Here is a 24,962-nt window from a genome sequence, read left to right on the forward strand (position 1 = left end):
CGCAGGAATTATTGATTTATCACTTATTGGTTTGGTACTTTCTCTGCTCTCTGTGCCATTTATAAACACTCTGCAAGTGTTTGAACCTGCCACAATATCCATACACATTTGCACACTGGAGAAGTTGGTTGCATAGCACTGCATATACTGTTAACTAGCCAATATTTGAGTTTTAATTAACAGTTGGCAGACGTTTACAATTTTTGAGATTTTTTTTTTTTTTTTAGACAGGAGAAGCATCACTGAGTTTATGCCTAAGAGGCAGATTTCCACTGTATACAGTATGTATTGCATATATATGCGGTTGCTTATCAGAGCACAGAAATCAGCAGAGTGGATTGTTTTTCCACATCTTTCCCACAGGCATCAGAACCTTTGAACTCTTGCATTTATGACTAAAGACAGAACTCCTGCTGCTGTTGCTGTAGCAGTTACATACTGCCTTGCTTCATTTTTCCTAGAATAATAAATAATGCACATTCACGTGTTGACACAACATTATGTTGCTGAAAAATGGATGTCAGCTTTATGTGTAAGAAATTCTGCTTAGTTTTGTTTACTTTAACTACCACAGGCTCTTAGGGTGAACAGTAATATATAACTGTGAAAAGCCACCATACCTATGTGAATTGCATATTATATTAAAAGACCTGGCTTTTACCTCAGGCATGACACCAGAAGTTTCTGAAAAATTGATGTCAGCAAAATAAAGGCTTTCTGTGAGAGCTTTTGCCTATTATTCTCTAGTTTTATTTACTGGTAACTACCACTGACTGTTAAGATGACCTTTCGAAGAAAAGTCTCAAAAGTAATTCTGAAGCTATTACTATACATAAATTACTGCACAAAATCTTGAGCCAACCCTTTATATTTTGTTGAGAGAATGGGGAGGTGGGTGCAATTATGTAATGAAAGGTAGAAACATATATGGAGATACAGAACATAAGGCAAAACTGGGTTTATACAATACAATGGCCATCTGTACACACATAGCCTGAACTTGGCTTTGTTTTGTTCCATTCTCACTGAAGATGATCCCACACTGCTTCAGAAATGTTTAGGTCCAGGCTTTTGGGATGCCAGTCCACACCTAATCTTCCTCTGTTGTGTTTTTCTGTTCAGGTATGCGTTTACTACATTGGCTGAGTGTTTGGGATCAAAGTCATCATTGCTTTCCAGATGGTATTGCATGGTGGATTCAAATCCGATGGTATTTTTCTGTGTTCAATTTTGACAAGATCTCCAACACCACTGAAATGCAGCTTTCAAACCATAACAGAGCTTCCACCACGTGTGACAGATAACTGTAGACATTCAGTGTTGTCCCTCCCTTCTAACCTCCTCTGTATTTGTTGACGGTGGTGTGAATTCAAAACTTTACATTAGTATTTACAAATCCAAAAGGCCTGATGCCACTAAATTTTAGTCCAGTTCTTGTGTAACTTGGCACGCCTTTTCTCCCTGGTTCACTCCCTTAAGAATGGCTTCCTGACAGCCATGTTTCCACTGAGACTCTTTCTGATGAGGCATCTCTCAGATCTTGTGTCAGGTCATTGCTGGATTTTTTAAAGGACATGACTTTGAAATACTATTTTGTTCATCTACTGCACAAAGTTTTTTAGGCTACTTCTTCTTTTGTCCTCCACTTGTCCAGTTTCCTCACATGTTTTAGGAAAACTGCACACCATGAAGAGATTTGTCAAGTTTTCATCTAATAGCTGTTTTGGACTTCACCTTGTTGGTGCAAAAATACTATTTTATGTCTGTTTTTATGTCTATTTTATCCTTGATTTCACTAAGAAAGTGGGAACAAATTATGTGGGAGGGTTTTTTGTGATAGGCTGCTAGTAACAAAGTGTCTAAAGATACAATTTAAATTTTTTTATGCCTTTTCTCATCAGCTCTTATATATACGCAATATATATGTAAGTTTGGCTTCTTGGGAGCAAAGTAGAAAGAAATCAGGTTTGGTTTAAGATTCTTGTACAGTACTGTATGTGAATTGGCTTTTTCTTATTCTTATGATATTGGACATCCAATGTATGTCTCTGTGATGAAACAGGTCCTTATATTTAATGTTATATGTTCTTCTTATATGTTACATATCAGTCTCCTAATTCCACTTAAGTGCAGTATGTGATATGTTTAAAAATGCTATGAAGTTAACCTTCTTTCCTTTTTTTACTCTTGTCTCTGCAGAAGTGTTTAAAATTCAATGTGGATGCTCCAATCTGGCTGTCCAAGCAGCGAATCCTGTGTACTCTCAACCAGAGCCTGAAGGATGTATTAAACTATGGCCTATTCCAGCCGGCATACAACGGCAGGGCTGGCAAGTTTCTGGATGAGGAGAGACGGCTAAGGGAATACCCCTTCCCATCCATTGCTCCTGTACCTTACCTTGAGGTAGGTGTGGATCGTGTGCATTTATGAGGCTTCCACTGATATATGATAGGAAGAGAGAAAGAAGCTGTATATGCAACAGCACCATACATAATCGTTTTCTCTGCATACATCTTCAAAAAGATTTTTGACTCTATGAAAAATCAATTCACATTAGAAATGCTTTTATATTCCTCCTATATTTTATTGTATTTTATATATTGTCCTAATAATTATCTTTGCATGATTTACGTAAAGCAGTTCGTGAATACTAAACACACGATCAAAATGAGTATTATTAGGAAAAGCTGAACAACAGATGTTGATACTTGCAAACAAGCTGGCCAATCAGTGCCTCCTGCACCACTTAATGAAACAACTCTGTCCATATCCTGTTTTAATTTGGAAATTTTACAACAGTTCAGTGTTCCCAATAATGGTTGTTTTATTTAGTTTGTATGTTACAGAAAAAGCTGGTTGTTGCTGCTTCAGCTGATTTCAACAAGAATACATACTACTGTAGTTATGGAAGTAGGGCTGTCGAAATATGAAATATATAGAGCTATCCTTAACATTTTTTATTGGAGATATAAGAAATATGTTTGGGAAACTGAACATGCTTAACGCTGGCTCTGCAGTCTAGTGGCCTCTCTAGCTCTGTTCTAGCTAATAACTGCCAGAGAGGCCATCATAATGCTGCATGAACAGTTTGTTTAATTCCTTTCTGGGGCACAACATTTGGATAACTGAAACCTGAGCTTATTAAGACACTTCATGTTTGATTAGAGTAACCTAATCATTCCAGTCTGCAGTAACTTCACAGCAGCTGAATCTTGCTACTCACACAACAGTGAGAGGTGCTTGCTTCGCATAATAGGGGCCAACACTGCACACCAGTGTCACTATGCCTGCACACAGTGCTGATTCATTCATATACAGCACATAGTTTTTGTTTAATTTACCTTTGTTTTAGTGCACTGTTGTTTTGATGTTATATAAATACTGATGCGTTATATTTTATAGGTTTCATCCTAGCACACTGTAGACATCTGCTTTTTAAAGCATATTGATGAATGTGTTTTTAGTCATAGTCCCTTTAACCTAATAATAAATACAGCATCTTGCACCTGTGGTTTTTCGGGGAGGGGTCCTTGTTCCCATGGCAGCGTGATTCAGTTTATAGACCAGTGTAATAGTTTCTCTTATCATTTTTCTCACCATGTCATTTGTCAGTCATATTTGTAAGTCATAGTGCTTGCTCATAGGGGGTCATATGATTGTTGGGTTTTTCTCTGTATCTATGAAGCGCCTTGAGGCGACTTTTGTTGTGATTTGGCGCTATATAAATAAAATTGAATTGAATTGAATTATTACAACTCATTGTTGTTCAAAAGTCGTATGTCTATATGTGTGTTTATGCTTCACATGCAGGCTGATGCGACATTTGGATGCATGTGTCTGCATCATTTTAAGTGTGATGTATGCTTTTTCTGATGTGCCAGTCAAACCCGATCGCAATAATGCTGTAGTCAGTGACAGTTTATTGTCTGCTGCAGCTGTCATTTCTCAAAGATAATTGCAGTGCTTGTCCATCAAGCTTTTTGATCTGAGAGAATTAGAGACTGTTTAACAGACAAGGGTGTAAAGATGACGGCTAGGTTTTCTTTCTTTTTTTTTTCCTGACTGCCTTTGTTTTCAGTGATTTTGTGACATGTCAAGAGCTTGAAATAAAGCGAAATAAAGATCTACCAAAGAGTAAATTCTTCCCTGAAACATTAAGAATTTTTGGTCACGTTACTTTGTTATAAAACTTTATTATGAAATTAGCTATGTTGGTTTTCTAGAGTCTTGACTGCAAATCAAGCTTGAGACTGTGTAATGTCTCAGCTTAAGGATGAATAATACTCATTTAAAGTTAATTACCTTGATTTTGGAGTTCTACTAGACTATGTCTACACATTTTAATGTTTCTACTTTCTACTACCCTCTCTCTAAAATTCTCAGTTTTAGCTCATATACTTCTACAGAAGTCACAGCTTATCACAAAAAAACAACAACACAATTTTATGCAATTGCATTACCAGTTAGGTTCCTTTACCAAACCCCTTAACATTCATTCTACGCAGCATTTAGGATGCTACACAATTTAAGAGGCAAAATGATGCAAGAGCTGACAGGGTGGGTAAGTTGTCAGTGCCATTTGTCCATTTGTTTGTCTAGTCTGTACTGTATCTAATTCTATCTGGATTTGTGGTTGTACTTCCTAAAACTTACAATTTACAATTTCAATAGGCGTGGATTGATCAGTTTGTGTGTGCACAAGTGTCTGCTGCTACTTTGCCAGAGCACTATGTATTGACCTGCAGTTATTCCCTTAGGCATGTTGGGTGTAGAGAAGATTGACAGGTTCGGATTAGCGGCTCAAAATCCTGTGCTCTGCTATGGATTTACTCTGTTGGTGAATGCCACACATCGCTGGAGAAGCAGACATGCACACACGTACACACACGAGCACAAAGAGACCTAAAAATACATGGAGTCCGGGGCAGTGAAAGTCGCAAAGTTTTAAAGCTATTACAGGCTGTCAGTGTTCAGTGAAACCTTTCTACAAAACAAGCAGTTTGCAACAGACCTAATGAATGATTGGCTTTTGACAAATTCCGGTAAAGCTGCTGACCAAAGTTGGATAATAGAGTCAGAAAGCTTGATGAATTAGTTTGCAGTAGTGAAAGCTCAAGTCATCATGCTACCTGAACTCACCACTGCCACATCTCTAACTTATTGTCTGATTACTAGACCACTTGTGCCTTGGATCTGTCTTCTTTATGATAAAAAACAAAACAAATAAGCTTTGTTATAATATTAGGAAACGTGCTGAAATAGTTTAAATAGTTGTGCTCACATCCTCATCTGCTGCTGGAACATTTTCTGGTTAAGCACCTTCGTGCATTCGTCATTTCTTTTATAAATAGCTGGTTGTACTCTATATATGCCAAGCCATGTAATTAGCACACTTTCTCCAACGTATACATTTTTTTTCTTTTAAAAAGCTATATTTTGTCTCATATTTGTTAAGCTACAAGGATCCCGACCAAATTGCTGACCACTTTCTTGCTCTGCTTCTGAAAAAGTCATCTTCTGTGGTATTCTCATTTTATATGTCTGGTCTTAATTTATTATCTTGTCATGGAGGATTGTGAGGAGTTGTCAGGTGTGATTTTAGTTGTCTTTATCGCCTTTTCTGTGTACAGCTATACTTATTTATCTGCTATACTTAAGTCAAGTAGTTACTTTTTGACTTTTATTTTGTCAGATTTTCTACTTTTTATTACATAATGTATTGATTGGTTGCCTTCAGAGTTCAAGTTCAACTTTTGTTATGCTGATTTTCTAATATGATTTTCTAGCTGTAGAAAATATTTTATCTAAAAATGGTGAAAATGTCTTTTTTGTGCTTTTCCTATACATGAGGTGTTTAGCTGATATTGGAAGACTTTTTTTTTTTTTAGCTATTTATGTTTCATATTCAAGCTCCAAGTTACAGTTTTTGGGTTTTCAAGCAAGATGTAATATATGACAAACATGACATGCAGGAGTGCTGGAAAGAGATGACAGCAAGCTGCAGTGAGAAATTTCATTTCATAATGACTTTGAAAGTTATTAAATAAGTCCAAATATGTTTGTTTCTGCTCTCACTTTCTATTTCATAGGACAAACTAATAGAAAATAATTTATTTTACACAAGCTAGGCTAAGCAGATGATGCTGCATGACAATTTTAGTTAATAACTTTGATTTTTTTTTTGCAAAGCAGAGATAAGAGCCTCTTATATTTGTTCTTCTTTTTCAGTTCCGCTATAAAAGACGTGTCTACACTCAGACCTACCTGGATGAAAAGCAGTTGTCCAAGCTCCACACTAAGGTAAGCCCAAACAGTCGTGCGGTTTTCAATTCCACAAGCTTTTTGTTTGTGCAACCTTTTGAACGCAGTGATACAGGTACAGTAATACAGTAATTAAAACACTGACTGGATAGCATAGTGGCACAGTGGGCCACTACAAGAAAAAATTGTGTCCTTTTTGATGTTTAGATGGCGAAAGTAATGATGGAAGCAATGAGTGTTGTCTATGAAACTGGTCTACATATGTTGGATTGAAATCTTGCTGAAGCGAAGCAAAGCCAAGGATCCAAAATCATGTTGAGACCATTCAGTAACGCCCACATGCTTGTTCCGTGTTCTCTTTTTTCAGATTTTCCTTGTAGACACATGTCTGTACAGACTAGAGATGTCACAAGAACCAATATTTAGCTGTCCAAAGCCATATTTTCTGAAAATATGGCTATTATACTGAAAGTGCCTAAGGTATGATTGTGGTTCCATAGTCTTGTGGTTTACACATTTGCCTAACACATAAAGTCCCTGGTTAGACACATATCCCTTTGGGGATGTGTCAGGAAGGGCATCCGGTGAAAAAAATCTGTCAAATCAAATATGCGGAGCTATCTGCTGTGTCGACCCTCTGTGAATAAGGGAGCGGCTGAAAGAGCTTTTACTAAAAGTACCAAAGGAAGCATATTATATCATCATGGGAAATAGTGAGTGAACATGCAATTAATATAACATGTGAAAACACACTAAGAGTATATATATATATATTTCATTTCAGATTGATTCATGCTGCTGAAATGAAACAGAACAAAGTTACAGAGGCTTTAGTCAAGACGTAGCTATGCATTTTGCAGTTTGGCATATTTTGGAACCATCTGTGAAAGTTGATATTTCTTAGGTATTAAATAGCAGAAATTAGGCTTTCTTTTTAAAGTGTTTTTGTAACATAAATAAAAGCTAAAATTAAAAAGTGGACAACAACGCTGTATACAATGGTAGACTGGCATGTAACGCGTTTATGCATAAACAAATGAATAAGACAGAAAAAATGCTCTCGGGAAAATGTTTTCAAGCCACACTGGGAGATTGAGTTGCTCAGGAAATGTGGTTTTATCGCATTGGATTTAAGTTTTGGAGGCAAGACAGCAAAGGACAACTAGAATTTGGGTTAATTTTCTCAACATGAAATGTATTATCTTTTGCTGATAGTTTAGTAAATTTTGGTGTGATAAAACTTGCAATTTTACTGGGGCCCTTTCATTTTGAGAGGTTTATATGAAATACCTCCATTTTAGTTATTTATTCCTGGTGGATATTGAGAATAGTCATTTCATGGTCTTGGTACTTACTGCCTAATTTCCTGTGTAGTCGCATTTCTCTGGCAAACATCGCTGTCAATCTGATTTTAGAGTTGTTTCGTTTTTTTCTTTCCCTTTTCATCCTCGGCCACTTCCATCAATCAGCAACCCAAATTTCTCCTGTGGGATGTTTTCCCACCAGCAGGCTGATCAGGGTGCTAAAAGTGTTTTTAAAGGTAAAATTCAAAATAATTTCCATCTGGATTTACTGATTCTCCATTAAAATTATAGAACGGAAATGTTTCACATCACTAAGACAACAAAGCACTTTAGAAATTGCTTACTTGGTACTGTCAGCCAAGTATTTGCATCTGAGAGGCTCTGGTTGAGTTTTATTGTGTAATTTTTTATGAGATGGTTGAAAAGAGGGCCAAAGTAAGAGTGCTGCTCTGTATGTTTGTTGGTTCATTCATGTGTAATTGAAGTACTCTCTTTAGGCCATGTCGAGCACTAACATGCTTGCATAAGGACAGAGTGTGCTCATACACAAAGAAGCATGGTAGATGTCACATAAACATAAACTAGATCTTTTGTGTGTTACTGTGGCACAATAAAATATTCAGGAAAAAAACAGGGTCACATATGTCACATGTATAATTGCTTTTTTGTCAAAATACAACTGAAATTTCTTTTGTAAAATGCATGATTTCCTATTCAACTAGGAAATAGAACAGGAAACAACATGATTTGCAATCCTGAACTAATTTTGTTCGCTTAGTATAATTTTTTGTCAGAAACAATATGTTCTTAATGCATGTATAAGTGCAAGGTAAATCAAATTTCAAATCTTTTGTGATTGAAATGCAACTTTTAATTCATATATTGAAAAATACGTGTAAGGGCATGTTGCTAACCGGATGTGAACAGACTGCAGAAGAGAAGGCAGGTTTGGTAAACTAAGCTTGGTGGATCAGCAGGCTCACAGACACAGTATAAAGTGGCAAACAGAACCAAAAGGCTAGTGTTGGCAGACATTTGTGAGGCCCAGGCAGGTGGTCTCAAATACAGAAAAGAAGAGCAGGATAAATATTGTCTTCTGGGCAGCCTAGATAATCTGGCAAAGCATGCATATTTGCTGGGCACTATTAATATTATTCATGAAATAATGGGAACCAGGTGTGCACACAGGTGACTGATGATATAATTGCTTGCAGCAGGAATTTAGTGAGTACAACTGTGGCCTGTTCTGTGAAGCTGGATTTGGGTTTTTCAGTACTAAGGAAGTGGTTCCCTCCATACCCAGCTGCATCTCCATGCTTCAAGTTATGTTCAAGATTGGAAATCAAAAGGCATGAAAATATCAACCACTGATCAATCAGATGTCCATTCCTGTAAGATCCCTAGGACTAGGGTCTAAAGTTTTTAAGTGGTGTCTAAAGTTTTCCCCTGTGAGTATTAAATTATATAGATTGAACTTCATTCATTAACTTTTGCTTTGTTGCTTTTGTAACCAGTTTCTGCTTCACCCCGCTGCAACAGTTCGGCCCAAACAGACACCTCTACTCTGCGTTGTGTTGTGTTTTTAAGAAGACAAGGAGTCTCTGATCGATCGTTGCCAGTTTATTTCCTGAATGCAAACAACGGTGTTGTATCAGTGCAAAGGGCTCGCCACACCACTCCGCACAGCACATTACGGCAGAACATCCCATTAGCTTTCCACTTTAGCATACAGTTTTACACAATAATAAACAAATGAAAAGTACATAAAACTGGTGTTGGACATGTGTCCACTAAGCACTTATTACACTCGGTGCCCATCAGTTGATCATACATGGTTTATGTGTCTGTACTATTTAGCTACATTGTGTGCGGAAAAATACAACTCACCTCTCGTATGGCTACGGCAGACTGGCAGCGATTACTGCAGCCAGCCTCACCTAACCAGCCACACCGAGGGGGGGGGGGCGCTGTTTCCCCATTACACTGACATTTGTGGCAAGTGGCATAATACCATATAAACACTGTTACACTTTCTCCTTTGTTGGCTGCAAGCATGCAAAAATACTTTTTTGTGCTGTAAACCTGCAGAGCTAGCTAGAATGGAAAACCCTGGGTTTACTTATTGTGCTGATAACCACCTTTATGTGATGACTTAGGCTGCTTCATTATGTCGGGTTACCGGAAGCCAGATAACAAAAACAGATATCCTGAGTATCTTAAACAGGCTTCGTAGTACAAGGCCAAGGTGGACAGGTGCAGGTGGCAGGTGTGGTATAGCAGGAGATGTCAGTAAATAGTTACTTGTGAAGTCCAGGTTTTCTGTGTGTGTGTGTGTGTGTCTGTAGATTGGAGTGGAGCAGACTAGAGAGAGACGTGAATGCATTTGCATCAGACCCCATCAGATGGCAGGAGATTTACACTGGAGAGAACGCCAGAACTTCAAACTGTGTTTGTGTACTTTTGTCTGCTACAGAGGGATGTAGAGCTGCTGCAGGGAAGAAATTCTGGAAAAACTGTTTTCATCATTTTCTTCTTTTCACCCTTATTTTATTTATTTATTTTTTTTAAAAAGCTTCAATTTTAACTAAACTCCATGAGAAAATGGTATGTTTGTTATTTGGCATGTGCTTTTTTTGCAGGCAGACATTATTGAAAAATACTGCTTCAAATTACAGTTTAATGAAAAAAGAAAAACATAACATTAGATCATGGAGTGCACTGCTGTTACCCCTAATGTGTGGCTAATGTTCTTAGATATGCTCTTTTTTACAATTAACCGACTAAGACTTGTGAGAACAGTTTAATAGCTGATTATACAGAGCTTTGTGTAATCCCATGAGAAAATTTAATTGTATTGCTAATCCTCACAATCATAGAAACTAACCCAACTGCCTAGTAACAGTTGGTGGTTTAAAGCTATTGATTAAAAATCTGTTGTGTTTTCCTTTTTTTTAAATGTTATTAATAGGGTAGTCAAAGTTATACACATTGTGTCACTGAGTGCTTGTGTGTACTACCTGAATATTTAATGTTTGAGGACGTTAAGCAAGTGTCCCATTTTGTTTCAGGGATACATTTCATATGAAAGATTCTCTAGTGTTGAAAATGTTCAACACTAAAAAAAATCACTAAAAAGAAGAAAAAAACATAGAGGGCAAAATGTTGCCTTATGGCAGTGGTTCCCAAACTTTTTTTGCTAGGCCCCCCTTTGTTTTACAAGAAAAATGTTTGCCCCCCCCCCCCCGCGCGTGCACGCACAAACACATCCTCCAACCACACACACCCATATATTGCTCCATTGCAATTTATTTCACACCTCAAACATTTAGTAAACAATTAAGCAAATACAAGTAAACTGCAATAAATGACAGGTAGTAATAAAATAAACTACTAACTCTTTTACGTACGTCCGCATTTTTGAAAACGCAGCTGTTTCGTCCACACGTAAACGGCGTTTCGAATCACCGAAAACGGAGATTTTTTTAAAACTTCTTTTTTGCGTTTACGTGTGGACGAGGAATACAGAGTTCGTCACGCAACGTCAAAGGTATGTGCCTTTTTTCACGTCACGCTGTGCGCATGTTATTGTTTACATGAGATGAATTGCAGAATAGCAGATAGAGACAAAATATTGTTACTGTTAATCTCACTATCTGCAGGTTTTACACGCCTACATATACACACGCAGTTACTGTCCCTCTATTTACAAAGGCATCATGATGTGATTATTTTACGTGTAGTTGTTTTTTTTTCCTGTTTAAAAATATTCAACATTGCTATCAATACATTTTTCAAAAAATGCCTCTCTGTGCAAAATGGGTTCAAAAACATAAACAAGTGTGGGATACTGTTTGTCCGTGATTTGAACAGCCCAGCGCTGCTCCCGACACAGGGAAAACTAATTCTGCAGGGGAGACCTACCTTGGCACTTGTGCAGGTGAAGCCAAAGGGCAGATGTGCTTCACCATATTTTCTAGTCTTTGGCTTAGAATGAAGTTGGTTTGGAAACATATTCAGCTATGTTTCATCTCCTGCTTTGCGTTTGTGTGGGAGCCGAGCAGTGTCCAAGCGTTTTGTCCCCCCCCTCCCCCCTTTCATACCGCGCCCCCTCTTAATTGATCATGATTTTTGGCTTTGATTACTATCATCTGTACATTCACGGGGTTGTGAGGGTTCTCTGCTGCGCTGTTGAAAAGTGTCAAACTACAACAAAACACAAAATGGTGAATGAGATGAAGATGCAGAAAAGCAGTGACAAGTATGAGTCGTGCACTCAATTATTTCTCTTGTTAAGGCAGTCTGGTGTGAAGTGCTTTATTCTGCTTCTGTGTTACACTGCTGTGCCAAAGTGTGAGTGAGTGGTGCTCAACTGACAAACTCAGCGAGGATCAATTTCTGCACGATTGCAATTTAGAGAGTCATTTCATGCAATAAATCACCTATAAAGACACAATTTGTTATGTGCAGCTCTATGTAACACTGGCTTACAGAGAACAAAGCTCAAAGTGTGAATGGGCTGTGAAGGCTATGCTATATTTCACAAGTAAGTAATCAGTGACTGCTGTTTTATTGGAGAAAATAAGTGTGGTTATTTTGCCGCATAAGCTGCAGAAGCTTATAAGATTCTTTTTTTCCACTAGTGGATTTAAACTCACAGTTATCTCCCTAGATATTCACAGTGGCACAATTTTTGTACATTTTTGGACCCGGTATAGACAGCTCCAATGAAAAGCAAACAAATGCAGGTTTCACACAAGGAATGAGCTCCAGATCTTTTATTTTTGTCATGAAATAATGAGGGAACAGACAACACGTGGCACATGAGCCTCTGAAAATGGGGGAGAATGTATAAAAATGGATGTAAATCCTGAACAGGTAATGCACAACTTGTGTGTACATTTTTTTTTTAAATCCTTGAGTTAAACCTGAGAGGATAATCTTAAATTACAGCTTAACTGTTTGATCTAAAATCCACTGTGGTGGTTTACACAGGCAAAACTGTGTCACTGTCCACATATTTACTTAAATACTGATCAATGCCGTATCTGTCACTGTGTACCGGCATTTATGTCAGTGTGTTTAAAGAATTTTATATTGAATATTAAAAGGTTGTCACTGCCAGTCGCTGGTGTAATTGTCCACAGTAGAGCTGATGTTCTTAATCTATAACAAGGTCATGTCCAAGTTAGATTTCAGCTTGCTCTGTTTTCTCTATTTCTCAGAAGAATGGCAAACGTTGGCAATTACTTAATCCCAATTGTCATTATCATTTTTGAATTATATAAGCTTTTTGAGGTCAGAATATGTGTTTGCATCAGTGAGCATGAGCTTTAAGCAAAAAAAAAAAACCCAAAAACTTTTATTTTATTCCTTTTTTTAAATAGCAGATTTTCTTTTATGACATAATGACTTAAGGGGTAAGAGGTGGAATCCTGCTCTGGGTGAGTCTTGCAGCCTTGGCTGGTACTAGGGTATTCATTCTGCAGCAAGCTGCCCTGCAAGGCAGGGGTCAAGCATTACCCTAGTTTTCTTGCATGGAGTTCATTAGCCACAGGGTAAACTATAAAATTGGGTCATAGTTGATAGGATTTTCCCTTTCATTTTCTCCCTTTGCCCAACCAGGCCTCACCCTGCAACTGTCCTGGTTAAGCTTGGTGGCTTCATGTAAATTTTATGCCATATTCTTTTTGTAATAAAGAGTGCATGTGTGTGGGAGTTGGATGTAGGCGGTCGGCCACGTAATAGACTGACGCGCTGAATGGGTGGCTTTCTTACAGAGTAAAAAAGGCCTTCCAGTGATAGAAAAACTTTATTATCTTTATTATTTATTATTATATAAGTAACTTAATCACATAGACCCAGTGTTTGTTTGAAAAACCTCTGTCTACAGTATTTTACTGTATCAAATACATACTGTATGTGCATGTATATAAGCCCTTTTCCATAAAAGTTTTGTTTTGTAAAATGTGAATAAAAAAGAATGATTGCAAAGTGATTTGCTAATCATCTAAACCTGGGTCGTGGCCCTGAGTACAGCATGTCTGTGTGGATTTGCAGGGAGTTGTCTGTTTTCTGTGTATGAAGTTTCACTTGCTTGTAAAATAAATGCTAAGAAAGATTATTATTAACATCCTGCATTGGACTGAATGCAAAATGATTCGTCTTATACTTGAGAGTAAATAGTAGCAGTAAGCTGCAGGATTTGACTGTTCCAGTAAAAATCTGCACTAATCAGACAATTTAACATTTTTATGATAAAATAACTTAAGAAAAAGATAAAAAGATAAATTTTTTGTTTGTTTTACTGTTTTTGATTCTAGTAATAATTCATGTGTCCTGCAGTGTAATGCTTAGTGGCATTTTATATGGGTATGTTTATATATTTATATATATTTATATTTGTAGCCAATGAAATTTGCAAAAAACTATGTGTAAGTGTAAACTATAAGATCAGACAGCTGGATGGATAGAAAAATAGACCCATATATGTATAGCATCATGGCCATTAAGATGAAAGAGATAATGTGGGGGTTAGAGAAAGCTTGAGGCAGCTTGAGGCAAGGCAGTGCAAAACGCATTTAGTAATGCACTATTTGTTAATGTGGTCATGATGCCAAAGAGCACAAAGTGGAGCAAGAGAATATCTTATGCGCTATTGTTATATTTGCATTGTTCATTGGCACCCGATATCAAAGTGTAAAATGTGCTCGGAGTTTGGGTAGAAATCTGTGTTCTTATGTGCAGTTATTCACAAGCTAAGCCATTATGCCACATTGTTGTTAATGTGCAAGTGTAGACAAGCATAATGCACAAAAGGCTCCATCATATAATCTATAGTAATTCTAATCCTCTGGCACTGCGGCTCTGTATTTGTGCTAGCACTTCTTTGTATTTACGAATGAGAATTCCTGCATTATTTTCAATTTAAAATAAAACTACACAGTGAATGCAGCCCATCGTGGGTGTGATATTGTTATGAGTTTCCACAAAGCCTTTGTTGAGTGCCTAAACTAGCCTAGCATGCTTCTGTTTTTGCAAACACAGCCAATATGATACACGTATCTGCATGGCACAGGATGAAAGTATATTTCCAGTTGGGAAGCCCTCACATGGAAAAGCGCCCCTAATGGATAAGCCCCTACCAGGAGAGAAATGTAGCTCTTTGAAGACAGTAAAGACAAATCGGGTTCGAACAAGAATACTCTCGGCTCATTCGAGCTCATCCACATGCCCCAGACAAATACAGACATGGAACCTGGGATTTAAAAAATATCTTCCCAGTGAAGGGCGCGCCCACTAAAATTGATGTCACTGATTCTAATCCGAAATGCTCTTGATGTGTTTAACCATACAGTGTGTGCATGCATGCATATTGTATGTGTCGAAGCATGTTCAGTGTAACTATAGACAGTTTGTGTTTTAAGAAACACGTTAGTCAGTTGGCATAAATTCCTCGACTATAATGAATAAGATTTTCAGCAGGTTGCTATATTAATGCAGACTGAACCAGCACCTGCTGTATATTTAAGAACACACTTCTTTTTTTTCTTTACACATTTCTGTTTGCATTTGATATCCATACCTTCCCTCAGCATGGTACCCTCTCTCGCTCTCTCTTTTTCTCATTTGGTTTTCCCTCCCCCTATCACACACTTTCTCTCCTCCCTCTGTGTTCCCTCCCTCTTCTCTTGCTCTCTCTCTCCCCCTCCCTCCGCACTTTCCCTCTGTTCTCTCCAGCATCCTGCAAAATAACCCCTTACCACCTCTCCGTCTGTCTGTGTATGCACAGGAGTTTGTGTGTTGGTCCAGGTTCGGGTGAGTGTTTGTTTCACTGACCAGGTGAGTCTGCACGTGCTAGACGAGACGAAAGGTAGTGAAGGAGAAGGAGTGAGAACAAGAAGAGAGTAGACAACAAGGAGGAGGGTGGGGGGCTGGATATGGCCATGTGGAGGATGTTTTGGCATTCAAACTGTAGCTGACCTACGGGACTGCGCGTGTGGTGGAGAGTGTGTCCATGTGTGTGTGTGAGATGGGATCCATTCTGACCAGAAGACAAAGACAATCAGCTGAAAAAAAGGAAAGAAAAGCTAAAGAAGCCAGGAAGGCCAGGCTCAATAGTAAGGTACCCCAGTTGCTTTCATCATCTCTTTAATTTAATTTTGCCATTACCTCTGTTGTAAAGACATCCTTTTTTTACCCTCTGTTTCTGAATTTTTGTTTTTCAACTTTCTGTCTCCAGTTATTCACAAACACTTCCCTACCGTTCCCTGACTACCTGTCTATGCACTGGCTTTCATTCCGTTGTTATGCTCTGCTGCATGTTGGCTGTGTGAGGAGCTGGTGCAGTCTTGTCTGAAACCCTGACAGAATGCTAATGTTTTTCTTTGCACTGGTTGAGTTACTCACTGTGGGCTCGGAACAGCATTTGTATGTTTTCGCATATGTGTGTATGTACCTGATATGTTGGAGGATATGTGGATGCTCGTGTCTAGCTGTGTGTTTTTCTTTCAGATCTGAGCAAGCTAAACACACACTCTGTGTGTGTTTGTGTGACAGCTATTCCTGTATGCCTGTGGGTATGTGCACATGTGAGTGTATGGGTGTATAAAAATGTGTTTACGCATGCACATGTCAATGTGTGAATGCAAGGAGCAGCCAGAGCTTCTCCCCAGGACAGAATTTGCCTTGTGGTCTTCTATGGCGTTATTTTTGTGCCACTATTCTGAGCGCACGTAAAAAAAAAATTGAGCGCAAGTAAAAAAGTTTGCAGGTGCAAGTGTTGCATTTTGAGGAGAAATTTATTTTGAGCGAAGAAAAGCTGAATTTGAGTGAACAAAATTCATTGCTGCGTGCAAAAAATGTATTTCAGTGTTTGCTATTATCCACACACACACACACACAATGGCAGCCCCTCTCGCTCAGTTTTTGTATTTGCGCTCGCTCACAATGTGTTGCTCGCGCTCTCAACATTTCTTTGTGTACACCGTTATATTTGTGCCACAAAACCAGCCAATCACAGACTTGGATGCAAGAATATCTGATTGGCTGTTCTGGTCTCCAATCAGCTCGAAATGACGAAATGCAATATCCCAGAATCCATTTCGTCCAAAACTCAAACGAGTCAGTGGCGGAGGAACACAGAGTGGCGGAGTTTGAAATATTACTCTTTCTGGGTCACAAAATAAACTTTTAAGATATTTTCATGCGAGAATGGTGCTGTGTAAACTTCAAATACCTGCTCGATTCATCAAGACATCACATATTTGCACAAGTGCTCTAACGTTTTCGGAGATGTAACATCCAGACTACAAGTGCATTTTCTTTCAGTTTGCTTCGGGTTGGTTTAAAAGGTAACTTATTCACAGATAGCTAATTTTTCATTTTTCTTTATACAGTGGTATACTGCTCTAATGCAAATTAGTGATGGGATTTCCGGCTCTTTTTAGAGAACCGGCTCTTTCGGCTCCGAACCGGCTCTTCAGATTGTTTTGTTGCTTTAATTAATTTATTATTAACAATAATATAAAATTATGCACAAAGGGAATTACTAATGTGGTTTTATTTATATATGTTTATATATAAATATTTACGGTGGCCCCTAGAGACAAAGCACGTACAAACTCCAAAACACAGCTACCTAGATCACTTAAATTACACAATTGAAAGCATACTTGTATGGTCATATATATTCAAATAATTTAAAAAAAAAAAGTTCATTTACCTGTTACTACCACACACCAAATCCGGTCGTTGGTACTTGCTGGCTTGTGTAGCCACTAGGTAACAAACGCTCAACAGTTTGGAGTTTGTACGTGCTTTGTCTCTAGGGGCCATCGTAAATATACTTTTATTTATTCACTCCACATAAAATGTAATAAATAAATCATATAATACAAAAACAAACTATTCACATTTCAACTTTTAAATATTTAAATTTTCAGCTTTTTCCTTTTAAACAAATTTAAAGTGAAACAACACAAAACACTGCAAACCACAACACAATTAAATATAAATTAAAATATGAAAACAAAAAGAAGATGCATATTCTCTGTCATATGGACCTGCATGAATAAACTTTCTGAATCCTTTATCATCCGCAACTGAAAATAGTTGTGGATGATTACTATACCTTTCAATTGTGACGTTGTTGTCCCTGGCTCTCTTTCTCTGTCTCTCCCTCCCGCTCTGTTCCTGTGCTACTGTGAGTGTAACTACCGCCCCTCCCCCCTGTTCCCAGCGCAAAGCACAAGGCTCGCATGCGGAGTGAAGCGGAAAAAAATGCGAGAGAGAGAGGGTGAGAGAAAGAAAAAAAAAAAAAACACCCACGGCTCGCGATAAGGAGCCGGCTCGCGTCGTTCACGTCAAAGATCCGGCTCTAAGAGCCATTTCGTTCGCGATCGACACATCACTAATGCAAATTTGTTTGAAATTGCAGCGTTGTACTCTATCATACTTTTGCTACCAAAAACCTTCATAATGTACCATCATAACTTTTACTTTAACTGAGATGGTATGTTTGTAAGGGAGTATGTGGATGGGATTTTACTTTCTTGTGAGTAAAACCTGCTGCGACACCATGTTCAAGTTGTTGCCCCTCTGGGGTTGGAGGAGAAATGTGTATTTGGTGTCCTCATATTGGGCAGGCACACAAACATCCTCACAGAACCTCCTGCTCACCATGTGATGGTGAAATATACGTCACTCACCCAGTCAGGCCCATAATGGAAACTATAACACTGGTGTAAAAGAGAGAGAGAGACTGATTACACAGATTTGAAAAAGGAATTGATTCTGTTTAGTTCAGTATGCTCTGAAACCAGGCCATGTAGAAATCATAGCCTCAGGCTACGTCCACACGTACACGGGTATTTTTGAAAACGGAGATTTTCCGTTTTCGTTTTAAAAAATAATCCCGTCCACACGTAAAGGCAGAAATGAAGGAAAACTCTGCTAGGAACATGCCAAAGCAACAGGTGGCGATATATTCCTAACCGTGCAGAAATGTTGGCCAATCAGAAGTCTAGAAGCCTCGGTGGGAAAAAGTAAACAAAGCTGGGGCATAGAAGCAGAACCGAGTAGTATGTGTGGAGGGGCAGTAACTGTGTGTGTATATGTAAGCATTTAAACACTGCAGAGAGTACAATTAACAGTAATAGTATTGTAGAAATTCATTTCACCGAAACAATAACGTGGCGCACAGTGTGACGTCAAAAAATGCGCACACCTTTGACGCTGCGTTTTCTGCGTTTTTCTCATCCACACGTAAATGCAAAAACTGAGTTTTCAAAAATATCCACCCTGGCCGGAGTTTTTAAAAATCTCTGTTTTCAGTGACCAAAAACGCCGTTTACGTGTGGACGAAAGGTGCAAACGCATAGAAAAATCTGCGTTTTCGGAAATACCCGGGTACGTGTGGACGTAGCCTCAAGCTCTGTAAAATACACCTCGCTAATCTGTATGTGGGTGTCTGTTTATAGGTACTGATGATACTAATTCATTAGACTCTATTGTTGTAATTCAGATAAATTTGCACATTTGCACACCCACAACAACACAACACAAAAACTCTACTTTAACCTTTGTCTTGATGCATTCTCAATCATCCAGGAAAGTAAATCTCCAAAAGTTGATTCTGTTCATCTGGACGTAGTGTTTTGTGGGAGAAACGTTTCATCACTCATCCAAATGACTTCTTCAGTCTCAGCTGACTGCAGGTTTCCCCAAATCTTATAAACAGTATGTCTGTGAGGTTCTCAGTCATCCAGGTCATCGTAGTCAAAGGAGCTTGCAAAGAAAAGCGTCTGGACTTCTTTAAGTTTACTTGAAGACGTTTCACCTCTCATCCGAGAAGCTTCTTCAGTTCTAAGGTCAAATGGTGGAGAGTCCCAGATATAAACCTAGTGGGAGTATCCCCCCACAGAGGGACAAAAGGACCCCCTGATGATCCTCTAATCGCCTGAGCCAAGGTGTGAAACTGGGTGTGGGTCCCAATCAGCCAGAGTTTCGGGTGTGTTCATTGTGAAACCTGGCCCCACCTTATCATGCGAATTCCTGAGGTCAGATGGCCCAGGATGTGAGTGGGCGTTAAGGCGTCTGGGAAGGGATCTCAAAACTGGATTATAGATGGCAGAGAGTTGGTGTCGTAAACCCCCGCCTCTGTTCAAAGATGGTCGCTCACAGTGGACATAGATGGCTTCTTTCACTCCTCTTTCAAACCATCTGTCCTCTCTGTCCAAAATGTGAACATTGGCATCCTCGAAAGAGTGTCCTTTATCCTTAAGATGCAGATGGACTGCTGAGTCTTGTCCTGTGGAGGTGGCTCTTCTGTGTTGTGCCATGCGCTTGTGAAGTGGCTGTTTGGTCTCTCCAATGTAGAGGTCTGGGCATTCCTCGCTGCACTGTACAGCTTATAAACAGTACATTTGCATAATGACTGAAACCAGCCCACTGAAGGGACGATTCAGAATCGAGGAGGGGGCCTAAGGGTACATCTTTTGCCATCTTACAATGCTGTGATTGCAGCCATTCCCCAACTCTCTGTGAATGGTACTCATGGCCATTGATCAGTGGTCTTTGATCAGTGGGTTTTGGTCAGTGGTTGTTGATCAATGGTCATGAGAATTTGCATAATTATGATTAAGGAACTGACCTCCCAGCCCATTGTCCCTTCACTGGGCTGGTTTCAGTCATTATGCAAATGTACTGTTTATAAGATTTGGGGAAACCTGCAGTCAGCTGAGACTGAAGAAGTCACTTGGATGAGTGACGAAACGTTTCTCCCACAAAACGCTACGTCCAGATGAACAGAATCAACTTTTGGAGATCTACTTTAACCTGCTGAAGTATTAAGTTGGCAGGTAGGTGGAAATCTGTTCCCACTGTACAGATTTGTTCTATTGTGTTCAGATTGTCTACTCAGTCATCCCCTATGCAGTGTTTACTGAATAAAAGATAAAGTAGGGTGTAATGGGCAGAATTTGCTAGGTAATTACATAATTACATGATTGTGTGTTATATAATTCTGATATTTGTACATCTGCACCACATTTCAGATCATTCATAATGGTATTACTGTTTCTGGATAAGTATATTTATAAGTAACAAATCTTGGTAATATATTCCACTGAATCTTTAGATGTGAGATTTTATTTAAAAGTTAGACTGGAACCAGCTTATCTGCCAAAAGGCCCTGGACAGTTCATCAGTCCACATTGGGGCCAATACAGAGAAACAGACAGCCTCTCAAATTCACACCCATGGCATTTAAAATCACCAGTTGGCCTATATAATTGTGAATCAGTGTTACCCAAAGGAAGCAGTCAGTTGTTTGTTTTGCATGCCAGTATTTCATAAGCGAGCTAACTTAAAAATTTAAAATATGGTTTCCTCCATCAATCCATCCATTTCTGCCTTTACTGGAGTAAGACTTGCTGTTTAGTCTTGATGTTTTTACATCTCATTGCCCAAGTTTTCACAATGAAAAAAAAAAACCATTGCACTAACTGGAGAGTCGTCATTCTAGGTCAGGCTCCATGAATAGATGGCTGAAAAATAGGATGCCAGAGGCATAAAGTACAATGGAGTTTCTAATAATCATCAGGCTGAATAAATTCACTACCCACATACCCCCTGCTTCAGCCTTTGGCTTTCTGCCTGCTCCCTTCTGTTCTCTCTCAGTAACCTGTAGGCCTGTTTAAGAGAGAAAGGGTACGTTTTGCCATATTTTAATTTCTATTTAGACAGAAGTTTTACTCAGGTTTGACTCAGTTGTGTGCCATCCCCTGGGTATATCCCCGCGCTGTCCATGTGACTCTGTCCTGGTGTCAGTTTGAAAGCACGTGACTGGACCTGATTCAGCTCTTTCTTTCTCTGAACTCTTTGATTCTGATGACTGCATGCATTCCCCTCATCCTCCCTGACCACCCTGCTTACAAACACAAACACACAAAATGACAGTTACCCCTACAAGCAACAACACAGCTGGGTTTTCATATTTCATGTGACGGAATGTATGAACTTTATCTCTATTAGTTATTACTCATCTGAAAACCACTATGGGGGGGGTCGGGTTAGTTACAGTAGATATTACTGTAGATACTTCTTTTACTGTTGCCACACTTACTGTATATATGTATCAAAATGTCAATTTATTTCAGTCCTCAAGTATATATGTTACAATCAGGTAGTTTTAAATATTTGCCTACTATAGTATGTTTATTTGATTCTATTGCACTGTAACTGGCATAAATTTAGCCACATACCAAGCCTTTGTATGGTGTATTACAGTAGAACGATGAATATGCTGCCTTGTTTCTATATATGCCTCTGTATATAAACCGTAGACAAAGCTCTACTCTCTGTTCCTGTTTATGCCTCTTTGTCCATTTTTTTAAAAAAATGAATTGTATTAAACTATTGGCAGGTATGCCAGAGCGCACTTGTCCTGATGGGAGGGACAATGCTGGGCAAAACTGTACTGCCAGTGTGGTCAGGAGGGTGGGTGGATTTGGTTGCTGCTGGATGGGTGGGTGGGTTGGGGGTGTGTGGGATCCCATACAATAAGCCTTTGCTCTGCAACTTTGTGTGTTAGTTGTTGAGCGGGAAAGAGGCAGTGGCTTTATTCTGCTTTGTTCAAGCCTTTAGCTAACCCTTTCAGAAAGCTCCCACTGTCCCACCCTCATAAACTGTACTTCATCAAGAGGAGTGGTAGTTATTATACAGACGTTGAAAATCTGTCTGTTTTTCTAAAAAGGATTACTCAGGAGGAACCATGCTGCTACGTTCAGAGAAAGCTACGAGATACCGGGCCACAGAGGTTAGACACAGCACACTACTGCTAAAATGACTCATGTTAATAGTAGTAAATCTAGGTTACTGTTACAACAGGCTCTGCAGGTGCTCTACTGGCATTGTTCTTATTTCAATACCCAACCTGTGACAGTAAATGCACAATAGTTTGTGTTGTAGAAACTTGTTTGTCTTGAAGTTTATGCTCTTCAAATTTAGGATTTGTATGAAGACGTGTATTGTTGAGTCCTGCTATTTTACCAGGAGCATTAGCCCAAGCAGCTATTTTTGGTACTTACAACAATATTAATGATGAATAAATGGTGACAAATTGTCACATGCTAAAAAATGGCATGTTTTGAATTGAATTGAATTGATATACCTTTATTAGTCCCACAAGGGGAAATTTCATATGCATGTTTGCATGTTTTCTGACAGAAGAATTGCGTCACAGTCATTTTGTCCCATTTGAAGTAGCAGTAGGTCACATAACAGAGTACCTATACTGGCATGTGCAAGCAGTGTCAGCAAATGGCAGGAATCCAGCTCGCGCCTGGCTTTAGAAAGCAGAGACTTTTTTTTTTTAACTTCTCCGTTTGTGTTTCCTTTCCTTGCTATCCTACACAATCAGAAAGAAATCTCAGTTAAAGGACTACATAATATTCTACATTTCAAACCAGAGAGAACATGCAGGGGGCAAGTTGTTTAGCTATTGCAGTTATGATGATTATGATGATAATGACTGTGTCTCATATGATTTCCTCATAGACAGTTTAGAAGATAAATCTACCTACCATGATACCACTGACTAGTTTGCAAAGTACTCAAAATTTGCGTTTTCGACATAATCACCAGTGAACATACTGTAGGTATTCCCTGGGGTCTTTGAAACACAGCATAAGCGAGATTTACAGACTTGATTTTTACTTCAATGATCCTCAAAATAAGTGAAACTCACCAGAGAAGTGTTTCCTGAGGTCAAGTCAGATAGCTGTAAAGCCGTAGACTTCTATAGGACCAAAAGTCTATTTGCAACAACAGGTACCGCCGCCTGGTGGCCATGAAAACGGCGTACACTAGAGAGGTGTGAATGTGACTTTTCTGTTATACAGAAGCATTTATACCAGTGAATTATGTGTTAGATGCTGCTGCCATGGTAACAGCACTCCTCACTATGTTAGAGTGCAGGCTTTTTTACTGCACTCTTACATCATGAATAAAATGTGTGTTTAGTGCGCTAAATTATGAATTAGTGTTTTTTTCCTGTGTAGTTGTGTGTTTGTGTGGGTACATATGATTGTGAATGTGTCCAGGAAATTTCATCCTTAAGCCTCTAGTGCCATTTTTTTTGTGGCGTTTGACTCACTGTAAGCTTAAGACTATATCAAATTACTCAGCGATTTATTTTGCTGCAATATAGTAAAGGTTGAAGATTCCCCTCACAGAAAATCCTCCTCTTTAGGATCAAATCCTCACTCTGTCATACAGTATATTGGTCATTTTGTAGCTAAGAGCATTACACTTTAAGCCTGTTAGGTATGGATATTGGAGATTACTGAAGCTTTTGTGCTCTCAGACAAACATGGGCTGAGATCCAAAGAAGCACAAATAGAGACAGCATATTGTACTTATAGGCACACAGATAAAGAAGAATCACCACAATCTGCAGTGACAGGCATTGAGCGGTAAGCAGCAGCTCCTTATCTCTGGGGAATTTAAACACCCGCATTAAACCAAAAAGGTTAATGAATATGTTCTTTAATGGGTGGCTTCATTAAATCAACCAGCCGGATGTTATATTAAACACATTTTTACAGTGAATATGAAGGCAAGCGTCTTGTTTTGTTCCATAACAAAAAACAGATTTTGGTTAATTGAAAGAAAAAGTGCAGAAAGCGACTGCATTTCAGTAGAAAGAATAAGAATAAATGTTTTTTTGTTCATGCATCAAACTGAAATTTAAAAAATATCTATGTGCATTAGGAGCTAATCATATCTCTGCAGGTTGTTAAAACATAGTCAACCACCCTAAGCAGATTTGATTTTCTCATATCAGTCAGTGGAGACCAGTGTGTACTGCACATACTCAGACAGCCTTTGAGAACAGCTACAGCGTTAGTCCCACCTTTGGTGGTGATCGCCTAATTGTGCTAGAAAGTTGATTCAGTTAGAAGTCAGCTTGGTGGGGTGGATGGATTCAAAAGTCTGGACTCTTCAGACTGTCCAAAGAAGTCTCAGACCGCGTCGTGTTAATTTTCTGTTACCGTGGTTGCTCTCTCAGAGTAAGAGTAACTGAAAAGCTTCCAGTCCAAGAGACTTGTTCCTGTAATATTAGTCACGTTATGTGGCTGCTACCAAATTACCAAAACTGGAATGTTTAAGAGGTTTTTTTTTTATGGGGAGCTTTTTCCCGATGATTAGATGTTTTTTGCCAAAGTTAGTTGGTCACGATTGTTGCGTGACCACGGGATGCTCACGAGAAATGGACTACTAGAACAAGACACACATGGATAAGGGCTGAGAATATGTGAAGATTGAGCTGTTAACAATAATAAATCTTATCGTAAGAAGAATAGAAGAATACAACATGCATGAAGTAGTAAAAAGTAA

General features: G+C 38.8%; 1 protein-coding gene across 7 annotated transcripts in view; it reads left to right on the forward strand.

Moving 5' to 3' along the window:
- shank3a (SH3 and multiple ankyrin repeat domains 3a) overlaps positions 1–24,962 on the forward strand; it is a 201,175-nt gene that overhangs the window by 64,593 nt on the left and 111,620 nt on the right. For 4 of the 7 annotated variants that reach the window (XR_014800651.1, XR_014800652.1, XM_084933196.1 and 1 more), the window contains exons 3-4: positions 2,200–2,403; positions 6,229–6,300. Coding sequence is in view for 3 of the 7 variants with exons in the window: in XM_084933196.1 (XP_084789322.1) it covers positions 2,200–2,403; positions 6,229–6,300 (276 nt within the window). In the remaining 4 variants the exon portion in view is untranslated. The other 3 variants (XM_084933200.1, XM_084933195.1, XM_084933199.1) reach the window with 3 other exon arrangements.

Source organism: Perissodus microlepis, chromosome 7, assembly GCF_051167445.1.
Source record: "Perissodus microlepis isolate ML-2025 ecotype Zambia chromosome 7, ASM5116744v1, whole genome shotgun sequence".
NCBI lineage: Eukaryota > Metazoa > Chordata > Actinopteri > Cichliformes > Cichlidae > Perissodus > Perissodus microlepis.